Here is a 13,011-nt window from a genome sequence, read left to right as displayed (position 1 = left end):
CTGCCAACCTAGCAGTTCGAAAACATGCAAATGTGAGTAGATCAATAGGTACAGCTCCGGTGGGAAGGTAACGGCGCTCCATGCAGTCATGCTGGCCACATGACCTTGGAGATGTCTACGGACAACGCTGGCTCTTCGGCTTAGAAATGGAGATGAGCACCACACCCCAGAGTCAGACATGACTGGAGTTAATGTCAGCGGACTACCTTACTAATTGATAGCTGGCATGCAACAATAACAGCATTTGAAATATATTTTCTAGATAACATGCAAGGGTATCATGATTTGACTAAATCTGACAACTACTGTGCAGAGGTATGGAGATTTTGAGCATATGTAAATAACCATGCATGCAAAAACACTAGCACTTTATTGCTGACATGTAGCACTCTTTACAGTTCAACAGATGAAAAGGAGTGAAATGTATTATTTGGGAATAGTCATGCAATAGCATCTTCTAGTCAGTCTTTCATATTCACGAAGGTTAGAGGACAGGACCCCTGTGAAAGTGAAAAACCATGAATAAAATAATATTTTTCTTTTTTTCTGAGAGAAAATCTTTCTGAAAGCCGATCATAGAATTGCACTGGAAGACCTAGGGATTCCTAGAGATGACATTTTAATCAAATTTGTGAATAATCAAATTTGCAAAAGTCAGACCCACAAATGTAGTACTAGCTTATAACAACATCTAAAGCAATCATGCTTTGAATATCAAAGTCAGTATCCAAGTAATGACATCTGAAAACTGCAACAATTTTCAAAATTTGCTCAAAGAAGCCCGTGTCTGTCTTAGTGTCATTAAGACCAATGGACTTAAAATGCACCAGCATGGTCTCTTCAATCGATGCACCACTGTTTTCAGGATGTGCCCAAAGTCTTCCCTTCTGTGTGGACTCCTTCCTTGTGAGCCAGGGAGCCTTGAAGAGCAAGCCATTTGCCAGCTGAGAGCCATTCATACAGTTTCTTTTCCTTAGCAGCTTCTCCAGTGTCACACAAAGTTTGACTGGTCAACAAAATGTTCTCCACACATTGAGACAGAGGATAGCCTGGAGGAAGAAACAAGATTCAGAAATGGCATTACCGTATATACTCATGCATGAAGTTTAGGAGCCCTCGGTGTGCAATGGGTTAAACCCTTGTGCTGGCAGGACTGCTGACCAAAAGGTCAGCAGTTCAAATCCAGTGAGTGGGGTGAGCTCCTGTCTGTCAGTTCCAGCTTCCCATGGGGGGACATGAGAGAAGCCTGGTAAAACATCCAGGCATCCCCTGGGCAACATCCTTGCAGACAGCCAATTCTATCACACCAGCACCACACTTGTAGTTTTTCAAGTCGCTCCTGACATGAAAAAAAAATGTTTAGAAATGTTAGTAAACAACATCGACCCACAAACTTAAGTTGATGTATCCATGGGTCTGTGTAAGTGCTGTATCTTGAATCTTATCAAAAACGGATCATTGTGAAAGGTGAGAGATTAGGTGAGAACTTAAAAGAAGTGCTGACCTCTCTACTGCTTTTGGCCTTTTTGAATCCCTGCGTGGGAAAATAGTGATGGCAGCCAGAGGTGGCCAGCTCCCAAAGGCAGTACTAGAACTCCCCTTCCTCTGCACCTTCGACTGATAAACAGATCACATCAAAATCTGTAATTCTGTCCTCAAAAAATGTATTTATTATTTTACTGAGTTATTATTATTATTATTACTATTACATTTATTATTTTACTCTATTTACTATTATTACATTTACATTCATAGAATCATAGAATCAAAGAGTTGGAAGAGACCTCAAGGGCCATCCAGTCCAACCCCCTGCCAAGAAGCAGGAATACTGAATTCAAATCACCCCTGACAGATGGCTATCCAGCCCCTGTTTAAAAGCTTCCAAAGAAGGAGCCTCCACCACACTCCAGGGCAGAGAGTTCCACTGCTGAACGGCTCTCACAGTCAGGAAGTTCTTCCTCATGTTCAGATGGAATCTCCTCTCTTGTAGTTTGAAGCCATTGTTCTGTGTCCTAGTCTCCAGGGAAGCAGAAAACAAGCTTGCTCATTCCTCCCTGTGGCTTCCTCTCACATATTTATACATGGCTATCATATCTCCTCTCAGCCTTCTCTTCTTCAGGCTAAACATGCCCAGCTCCTTAAGCCGCTCCTCATAGGGCTTGTTCTCCAGACCCTTGATCATTTTAGTTGCCCTCGTCTGGACACATTCCAGCTTGTCAATATCTCTTTTGAATTGTGGTGGCCAGAATTGGACACAATATTCCAGGTGTGGTCTAACCAGAGCAGAATAGAGGGGTAGCATTACTTTCCCTAGATCTAGACACTATGCTCCTATTAATGCAGGCCAAAATCCCATTGGCTTTTTTTGCCGCCACATCACATTGTTGGCTCATGTTTAACTTGTTGTCCACGAGGACTCCAAGATCTCCAACATTATTTTACTATTATTATTATTAATTATTATTATTATTACATTTATTATTTTTCTCTATTTGTATTAGATTTATTATTTTTCTCTATTATTATAACATTTATTATTTTACTCTATTTATTACTGTTATTATTATATTATTATCTTATCTTAAATTACAGTTTTATGCAAATATTCAAAAACATTTAACCTACTGATGCCTCAATTGATGTAATTATATTGGTATCTATTTTTATTTTGAAATTTACCAGTAACTGTTGCATATCTCACCCTCGGCTTAACAGCTAACCAGCTGTTAGGAATTGTGGGAAGTGAAGTCCAAAACACCTGGAGGGCCAAAGTTTGCTCACCTATGTGTTGCCTCTGATGGTGAATGAGACTTCTATTTGCGCTGAATTTTTTCCCACATTCTAGACAGGCATAGGGTTTTTCTCCTGTGTGGACCCGCTGGTGGGTAACAAGATGTGTCCGGTTGGCGAAGCATCTCCCACACTCAGTGCACTTGTAGGGCTTCTCGCCTGTGTGGACCCGCTGGTGCTTCACGAAAGCTGAGCGATCGGCAAAGGCTTTTCCACACTCCAAGCACCGGTGCGGCTTCTCACCTGTGTGCCGCCTGTGATGCCTTGTGAGGTGGGACGGGGAGCCAAAACATTTTCCACAATCCAAGCAACGATAGGGCTTCTCTCCCGTGTGTGTCCTCTGGTGCCGCACAAATGTCGAGCGTTCAGAAAAACATTTGCCACACTCCAGGCACTTGCACGGTTTCTCCCCAGTGTGGACTCTCTGGTGGCTCACGACATGGGACTGGCGGGCAAAGGTTTTCCCACACACCAAGCATTTATAGGGTTTCTCCCCAGTGTGAACTCTCTGGTGGCTTCCAAGGTGTTCTTGGCGGGCAAATGTCTTTCCGCACTCTGCACACTTATAAGGTCGCTCTCCAGTATGGACCCTCTGGTGTTTGGCAAAGACGGAGCGATCAGCAAAACATTTTCCACACTCTGGACACTGGTACGGTTTCTCCCCAGTGTGGACTCGCCGATGTTTCAAAAGGTGGGACTGTTGGACAAAACTCTTGCCACACTCCAGGCACTTATGAGACCTCTCCACCGCATGGATTCTCTTGTGGCTCACCAGGGCGGATGGGTCGGCAAAACATTTCCCACACTCCAAGCATTTATATGGCTTCTCCCCTGTGTGATACCTGCGGTGAATCACAAGCTGTGACTGGCAAGCGAAATGCTTCCCGCAGTCCAAGCATTTATAGGGTGTCTCCCCTGCATAGATTCCTTGGTGCCTGGCAAGGTGGGCTTTGCGGCCAAAGTATTTATCGCACACCAAGCATTTGTAGGGTTTTTCACCAGTGTGGACGATTTGGTGGCTCATGAGGTGCGAATGGCAACCAAAGCATTTGCCACACTCCAGGCATTTGTATGGCTTCTCTCCCGTGTGGATTCTGATGTGTCTGGTTAGGTTTGGTTTCTGAGTAAAACGTTTGCCACACACAGTACATAAGTGCTTTTTCCGAGGGTTATCTGCAATGGACAAGCAGAGAGGGAAATGATCAGTAAAACAAAACCGATGCTGTTACAATTCATATCAACAGCATTAAAATATGGGATGACTATTCCCAGCCCTGCCTACTTGATTTTTGCGCTCAGCCATATTATTTTGATGTTGTTTACAATTGTGATTGTTTTTATATTTTATCTGATGTTTTTAATTGATTGTGTTTTATTTGTAATTGTTGGGCTTGTACTTTGTAAGCCGCCCCGAGTCCCCTTGGGGAGATGGTTGGCGGGGTATAAAAATAAAGTTGTTGTTATTATTATTATTATTATTATTATTATTATTATTATTCCAAAACAACTGCAAATAAATTGTAAAGCCACAAAGCCTTACCTTTGCTGGTGTCAAAGATTTTCCTTCCATCAAAGGCATGAGCCTCTGGCACACAAGGGTCCTCCCCTTGTTCCAGACGTAAGACAAGCCCAGGCTTTGGAGCTGGAATTCCTTCTCCAGAAAAAGGAAAGAATAGGTATCAATGGAATTTCAAAAGGATGCAAGAAGATTTCTGTTGGATCAAACCAAGAGCACAACATTTCCAGTAACACCATCTTTCCCAAAGCAACCAAGGATGTATCTACACCAGCTATGCACAAATGTGGGCCCTCCAGGTGTTTTGGACTTCAACTTACACAATACCCAACAACCAGTAACCTGTTAGGAATCGTGGAAGTTAAGTTTGCCCATGCCTGATCTATATTGTAGAATTAATCCAGTTTAACTACCGTGATTCAATACTATGAAATACTGAGATTTGTAGTTTGGTTTATTTATCAGGTCAGGAGTGAACCAAATAGTTATATTGCATTTAAAAAAACTCACAAAGTTTGCAAAGTTGGCATTCTATTAAATGTCCTTTGACCAGAATTCGAAGGGGCATGAATGGAGGGCAAAAGGGAGAAATGTGCCAAGCAGAAGGCACGCCAAGCCAACCCTGACCAGGACCGCCTTTCGCCTGGAAACCGATGTCCTCACTGTGAGACAACATGTGGATCAAGAATAGGGCTACAGACCCTCCCACCACCAAGACACTAATCTGGAAGACCATTTTCGATCTACGAGGGATTGCCTAAGTAAGTAACTATAGGATAGGATTTATTTGAAAGATGCATATGCCATGTTTTGGAATAAAGCTCTCATGACATCCAGTAAGCAGAGAAGTCACACCATTTATGAAATTAAAAGAGGCATTTTCTCACCCAGCAAAGTGAGATTCCCGTAATTCTCTATCACGACCTCCTTGTACAAAGCTCGTTGGTTAGGATCCAGCAAAGCCCATTCCTCCTTTGTAAAATAAACAGCCACATCTTCAAAGGTCACTAGGCTCTGAGACAAGAAGAAGAAAAACCATGTCCAAACGCCACTGTTGTTGTGTACGTTGAAATCATTTCATAGAATCATAGAGTTGAAAAAGACCTCATGGGCCATCCAGTCCAACCCCTTGCCAAAAAACAGGAATATTGTATTCAGAGCACCCCAGACAGATGGCCATCCAGCCTCTGTTTAAAAGCTTCCAAAGAAGGAGCTTCCACCACACTCCGAGGCAGAGAGTTCCACTACTGAACGGCTCTCATAACATCTGTGGATATAATATCTGTGGAGGTTCTCTCAAGAATTATGTTTGTCCTGGGAGACTATTTCAGTCTCAACTGGAAGTGCATCTACACTGTAGATTTAATGCAGTTTGACAGCACTTTAGCTGCCATGGCTCAATGCTACAGAATCCTGAGATTTGCAGTTTTACAAGGTCTTTAGCTTTCTCTATCTTTTCAAATTACAGACCCCATCATTCTAATCTATAGCACTGAGCCATGGCAATTAAAGTGGTATCAAACTGCATTAATTCTATAGTGCAGATGCACCCACATTATGACACTTTGTAGACACAAATCTTAGGCACCATCCAAGAGGATCTTACAATCAAAACAGGTAAATATTTGAATATCTTTGAGAGTAGACACACAGGAGCAACAAAGAGATGCATGCAACATAATGGTGGCACATGTTCTTTTATGGTCTTGTTAGAGAGAAGATTGAAGTATTTTCTGCCTGGAAATAAATCCTAAGGAATCATGGCTTCCATATTTGTTTCTTTGCACCACTGCAGTGGTGGGTTTTATGATATTGCAGAGATTTTTATTATTATTACGATGTTGTCATCAGCAGCAGGCAAAGGGACGAAGGAATTGATCAATGGAAGGGAGCTCTAATCCACAGAAACTGACTTTCATCTTTAAGGTGCCACAAGCCCCATTTGAGTTAGAAAGAGAAGCCAGTGTGGCGAAACTTACATGTAAAAATCATGAGGATGTATGCCTCCAAGCCGGGATTTTATAGCGCTGCAGCGCCAAGGCAAAGTATGTACATCAGTCAATTTCATTTTCTCTCACACTTAATGCTACAGTTAGGCAGCCAAGAACTCTGGGTTCTCAGATCCAGATGCTGCAGCAAAGCACTGGATCCATGGATAAGAAATATGCACTGCAGGGAGAGTCAATCAATTTTAATGGCTGCTTTTGTTTGTTGTTTTATATGTGGCATGGATGCATCTACACTGTTGAATGAAGGCAGTCTTTCACCGCTTTAACAGCTGTGGTTCGATGCTATGGAATTCTGGGATGTGGTACTTTGGTGAGGCATCAACATTCTGTGACAAAGAAGGCTAAAGACCTTGTAAAACTACAGCTCCAATAATTCCATAGCATTGACCCATGGCAATTAAAGTGGGGTTAATGTGCATTCATTCTATAATGTAGAGATATACCCAGAGTACATGGACACTATATATAGAGAGCCCCCAGTGCCGCAGTGGGTTAAACCGCTCATCTGCTGATCTTGTTGACCGAAACGTCGCAGGTTTGAATCCGGGGAGCAGCGTGAGCTTCCGCTGTCAGCCCCAGCTTCTGCCAACTTAGCAGTTTGAAAACATGCAAATGTGAGTAGATCAATAGGTACAACTCCAGCAGGAAGGTAACAGCGTCCCATGCACTCATGCTGGTCACATGACCTTGGAGGTGTCTATGGACAACACCACTCTTCGGCTTAGAAATGGAGATGAGCACCAACCTCCAAAGTCGGAAATGACTGGATTTAGTGTCAGGAGACAACCTTTACCTCTCTCTCTCTCTCTCTCTATATATACACACACACACCCATCTATACATATATATACATACACAGGCACACGCGCGCACACACACACACATATATGCACATACATACACACACACACACAGAGTAGATTCTCAGCAACAGTCTTGGACAGCAATGGCTCCCAAAGTGACCCATTTAAGGTGGAATCTGGTGTCAAACAGGGATGAGTTATTGCCCCAACCTTATTTTCCATCTTCATCGCTATGATACTTCATCTTGTTGATGGGAAGCTTCCCACCGGAGTGGAAATCATCTATTGGACAGATGGCAAGCTGTTTAACCTCAGCAGACTGTAACCCAAAACCAAGGTTACAACAACATCTACTAACTGGAGCGGGTGGCAGGGAGCACACAACGCCCTTGTTGTCCCAGCTCCACTGGCTGCCGATCTGCTACCGGACCCAATTCAAGGTGCTGGTTTTGGCCTACAAAGCCCTAAACGGTTCCGGCCCAAAATACCTTTCGGACCGCATCTTGGCCTACGAGCCCACGAGGACCTTGAGATCGTCTGGGGAGGCCCTTCTCTCGGTCCCGCCTGCCTCACAGGCACGTCTGGCGGGGACGAGGGAAAGGGCCTTGTCGGTGGTGGCCCCCCGGCTGTGGAACACCCTCCCGGCAGACATCAGGCAGGCGCCCTCCCTCATGTCCTTCCGAAGAAACCTTAAGACATGGCTGTTCGAGAGGGCATTTAATTAAGTGCTATAACAATGTGGTAAAGACGACTGGAATGGAACTAGGAATATGAGACGGGTTATGATTCCACTATGAGACGAAGCGGATTTTTAGTGTAGTCTGTAATTGTTATATAGTTTATATGTTGTGTAATTGGCCTCTTTGTAAACTGTCTTTTATGTGTATTGTACACCGCCATGAGTCGCCCTAAAGGGCTGAGAATGGCGGTTAATAAATGCATCAAATAAATAAATAAATAGAGAACTCCAGTATGCTGATGACAACGTCATCTGTGTGCATTCAGAAGAAGATCTACAAGCCACTCTACACACCTTTGCAGAAGCATACAAGAAGCTTGGCCTGTCACCAAACATTGAGAAAACCAAAGTGCTCTTCCAGCAGTCACCGGCCAATCCCTTTCCAATGCCAGAGATATAGCTTAATGGTGTAACATTAGAAAACGTTGACTACTTCCACTACCTTGGCAGCCACCTCTCCACCAAAGTCAACATCGACACCGAAATACAACACCGCCTGAGCTCTGCAAGTGCAGCATTTTTCCAAATAAAGCAGAGAATGTTTGAGGACCAGGACATCCGTAGGGATACCAAGGTGCTTGTTTATAGAGCTATTGTCCTCCCAACAATATATATACGGCTGTGAGACGTGGACTGTCTACAGACATCACATGCAACTCCTGGAACGATTCCATCAGCGCTGCCTCTGAAAAATCCTGCAAATCTCTTGGGAAGATAAGCGGATGAATGTCAGTGTGCTGGAAGAAGCAAAGACCACCATATGTGTGTGTGTGTGTGTGTAAATATATGTGTGTGTGTATGCATGTGTGCACACACATATACTCATAAATACACATCTCACTTAGTGCAAACTAGCCGCTTTGCTCCTTTACTTTCCTCGTTACATGACAGAGGGCCACTTCACCTAGGCACAGCCAATCCACTTTATTCCTTTTGTTTCCCTCTGCTCTGGGCCCAAAAAGGGTGTTTGTTTTTTAGTTCAAACCTTTCAATTATTGAAGGACAATGAAAGGTATGTGAGCCAAGTTTGGTCAAGATACATCAAGCCTTGTAGAAGCATATATATACTATACATAATGCATGTGTGCCAAAGTACATACTTTGACACACATCCACTTACAATATTTGTATATATGTGTGTGTGATATCAACCAACATACATTCATGACACACATACATACTTTGACACACAGACAAACACACACATACACACCATATATATATATATATATATATATATATATATATATATAGAATCATAGAGTTGGAAGAGGCCTTATGGGCCATCCAGTCCAACACCCTGCCAAGAAGCAGAAAACCTGCATTCAATGCACCCCCAATAGATGGCCATTCAGCCTCTCTTTAAAAGCTTCCAAAGAAGGAGCCTCCACCACACCCCAGGGCAGAGAGTTCCACTGCTGAACGGCTCTCACAGTCAGGAAGTTCTTCCTAATGTTCAGATGGAATCTCCTCTCTTGTAGTTTGAAGCCATTGTTTTGCGTCCTAGTCTCCAGGGCAGCATATAGATAGATAGATAGATAGATAGATAGATAGATAAAGATATATATATCCTGCTTTATCTCTCCATACGGAGACTCAAAGCGGCTCACAATCAAAAACATTACAACTTAAAATATACAAATATACAATAATAAAACAGTGTATCATTACATATTATATATTATCAGTAGTTATATTTAATATATTAGTATTACTATATTACAATATTATTATATATCATTTTGTATTACTATTAATATTATGTATTACATTATATTATTATCAATATTATATGTATAGTATATGCAATATATTATATTATTAGCACAGCACAATATTAGTTTGATATAGTACTATACTATACTATACCACTATACTACAATATTATTAGTAATACTACAGGTAATATATAATATACAATTATATTATTATATTGCACTATATTATTATACCAATATATATATATGTGTGTGTGTGTGTGTGTGTGTGTGTTGTACTATATCATATCATAAGTTGTAGTATATATGATATATATTATATTACAACATCCGAACGTATTTTCCCCTATGAACCATCAAGATTATTAAGATCGTCTGGAGAGGCCCTGCTCTCAGTCCCACCGGCCTCGCAAGCGCGTCTGGTGGGGACGAGGGACAGGGCCTTCTCGGTGGTGGCCCCTCGACTCTGGAACTCTCTCCCACTGGAGATGAGAACCGCCCCGTCTATCCTGACATTTAGGAAACAGGTGAAGACTTGGTTATGGAGACAGGCATTCGATGAGTGAGCCAACACCCTGAGATATGGATGGAGGATGATGAGCAACGATTTTAGTGTGACAAGTGACTATTATAGTTATTGCTTGTAATTGCTGTTTTAATGTTTTACTGTAATACGTATTATGATGTTTTATTGATTGTATGTGATATTATGGTTGGAAACCGGTCTGAGTCCCTCAAGAGAGGTGAGAAGGCCGGTATACAAAACTTTTTAAAAAATAAATAAATAAATAAATAATATATATATTAGTATAATTACATTAGAATGTTATTATTTCTCTATATTATTATATTGTGTCTGTGTGTCTAAGCACATGAATCTCATAGAGTTGCAAGAGATCCTCAAGGGCCAACCAGTTCCAACCCCATTCTAAACATTCAGGAAGACACCAGCTAATCACTCCCTACAGATGGCCATCCACCCTCTGATTCAAAAACCTCCAAAGAAGGTTGATGGAGTGCCTCTACCCAAACTTGACTTTTATTTCCCTCTCCACCATTTGTAAGAGGTCATAACTGCTCTTTTCCCTTTCTATTTGTGCTTTCCCCCTTTTCCTATTTCTTTTGTATTTGCATTTTTAAGGAGAACGCCTTGAATGGGGGGAAACAGGTCCAGGGACTCCAGCAGACAAAGGGAAGAGCCACCTCTGCTTTGCCCAAGTTCTGATCAGCATGTCAAAAACACCTTCAACCCCCAATTCCCTTCTTCTCCCAAGCCCCATACCTTCTTGTCACTTTCCTTTCCCCCCATTTACCTGCATTGAAGGAGATTCAGCTCCTTGCCCTTTGCAACTCAAGCCTCTCCAGTCCTGGGGCTTCTGTGCTCCTGAGACTCCGCCCTCCTCCTTTCCAGCCATTATGCGTCTTAGCCAATCAGCGAGCTGCTTCTCCCAGCTGAGCCAATAGAACGCCGGGACGTTTTATGACTCCTGGAAGCAAAAAGCCTAGTCGCTCCTGGGAACCGTAGTCCTTTTCTACCATTTTCATAGACTGGGCACAATCAAAGCACTCCCGACAGATGGCCATCCTGCCATTGTTTAAAAACCTAGAGAAGGTAGACTCTGCTTAGAAGAGACTCCAAAGCCATGCAAGTCCATATGCAGGGAGGGCAAAATCAAAGCACACCTGACAGATGGCCATCCTGCTATCGTTTAAAAACCTATAGAAGAGGTAGACTCTGCTTAGAAGAGACTCTAAAGCCATGCAAGTCCATATGCAGGAAGTGCACAATCAAAGCACTCCTGCCTTATGGCCATCCTACTATTGTTTAAAAACCTCCAGAGAAGGTAGACTCTGCTTAGAAGAGACTCCAATGCCATGCAGTCCATATGCAGGAGGGATACAATCAAAGCACTCCTGCCAGATGGTCATCCTGCCATTGTTTAAAAAACTCCAGAGAAGGTAGACTCTGCTTAGAAGAGACTTCATAGCCATGCAGTCCATATGCAGGGAGGGACACAATCAAAGCACTCCTGACAGATGGCCATTCTGCCATTGTTTAAAAACCTCCAGAGAAGGTAGACTCTGCTTAGAAGAGACTCCAAAGCCATGCAGTCCATATGCAGGAAGGGCACAATCAAAGCACTCCTGACAGATGGCCATCCTGCCATTGTTCAAAAACCTCTAGAGAAGGTTAGACTCTACTTAGAAGAGACTCCAAAGCCATGCAGGAGGGACACAATCAAAGCACTCCTGACAGATGGCCATCCTGCTATTGTCTAAAAACCTATAGAGGAGGTAGACTTTGCTTAGAAGAGACTCCAAAGCCATTATATTATTTTTTAAAAACTTTTATGACGTTTTCAATTCCGAAGCATCGAAGAGTGAGTGCGTATTAGAGGCAGCTTAAACCAAAAAAGGCATTATCATTTATAACCCTTCAATACATTGTATCTACTTTCCTTGACTTTCTGTGTAACTTTCCATGTACTGTATCTATCTATATATATAAATTTGTTAGGGGCATCCAACGAGGAAACAAAACTCAAAAAACCCCCAACGAAACTTAACCAAAATTCCCATGCCCATAACACAACCCACAAGGTACAAACATATCTACTCAAAATGAAAAACAACACAACAACACACTCACAAAACGGCAAAACAACAAAACTCAAAAAAACCCAACGAAACTTAACCAAAATCCCCGTGCCCATAACACAACCCACAAGGTACAAACATACCTACTCAAAATGAAAAACAACAAAACAACACACTCACAAAACGGCAAAACAACAAAACTCAAAATCCCCCAACGAAACTTAACTAAAATCCCTGTGCCCATAACACAACCCACAAGGTACAAACATATCTACTCAAAATGAAAAACAACACAACAACACAACAAAATCTAGGAAAGACAGGAAGGAAGGAAAGAAGGAAGAAAGAGAAAGGGAGGTAAAGAAAAAGGGGGAAGGAAGGAAAGTTAGAGGAAGAAGAAAAGGAAAGAAAAGGAAAGATGGAAGGAAAGAAAAGAGAGACAGCAGAAGAGAAAGAAAAAGGGGGAAGGAAGGAAAGAGATAGAGAAAGAAGAGGAGAAGGGAAGATAGGAAGGAAGGAAGGAAGGAAGGAAGGAAGGAAGGAAGGAAGGAGGGAGGGAGGGAGGGAGGGAGGGAGGGAGGGAAAGAAGGAGAGAAAGAGGGAAGGTTGGCCACAGCAACACGTGGCGGGTAAAGGTTGTTATTTCTATTATTATGATGATGATGCTATTGTTCCTATGAGACCCTTTTAGGGGGAATGGGAGAAGTGTCAGGTCCCAGAGGCAATGCATTGCATTATTGTTATTGTTATGATGGTGGTGAAATAAAAGGAAATAAAAAGAGAAAGAAGGAAGCAAACAGGGAGGGAAGAAAGGCAAAGGAAGAAAGGGGGAGGGAAT

General features: G+C 42.4%; 1 protein-coding gene across 2 annotated transcripts; it reads right to left on the bottom strand.

Moving 5' to 3' along the window:
* Positions 1-337: 337 nt before the first annotated feature.
* Positions 338-11,266, bottom strand: LOC132765210 (zinc finger protein 345-like). Of its 2 annotated transcripts, none has more exons than XM_060759437.2 (5): positions 10,889-11,266; positions 5,194-5,320; positions 4,331-4,444; positions 2,782-3,963; positions 338-1,049 (listed from the first exon to the last, which is right to left on the bottom strand). In XM_060759437.2, exons 1-5 carry the CDS (start codon positions 10,988-10,990, stop codon positions 862-864), a joined length of 1,713 nt encoding a protein of 570 aa, XP_060615420.2. In that variant the 5' UTR covers positions 10,991-11,266; the 3' UTR covers positions 338-861. The 2 variants fall into 2 exon arrangements, with proteins under 2 accessions (XP_060615420.2, XP_060615421.2); XM_060759438.2 differs by having other exon boundaries at positions 4,331-4,441.
* Positions 11,267-13,011: the final 1,745 nt, after the last annotated feature.

Source organism: Anolis sagrei, chromosome 2, assembly GCF_037176765.1.
Source record: "Anolis sagrei isolate rAnoSag1 chromosome 2, rAnoSag1.mat, whole genome shotgun sequence".
NCBI classification, from domain to species: domain Eukaryota; kingdom Metazoa; phylum Chordata; class Lepidosauria; order Squamata; family Dactyloidae; genus Anolis; species Anolis sagrei.
This window is presented reverse-complemented; position numbering and strand designations above follow the sequence as displayed.

Excerpts from the sequence above, each read along its gene's own strand:
- LOC132765210 (XM_060759437.2), bottom strand. The coding sequence starts at position 10,990 with ATGGCTGGAAAGGAGGAGGGCGGAGTCTCAGGAGCACAGAAGCCCCAG. Across the intron at positions 5,321-10,888 it reads CTGAATCTCCTTCAATGCAG|AGCCTAGTGACCTTTGAAGA; the intron begins GTAAATGGGGGG and ends TTCTTGTCTCAG. Across the intron at positions 3,964-4,330 it reads AATCTTTGACACCAGCAAAG|ATAACCCTCGGAAAAAGCAC; the intron begins GTAAGGCTTTGT and ends TGTCCATTGCAG.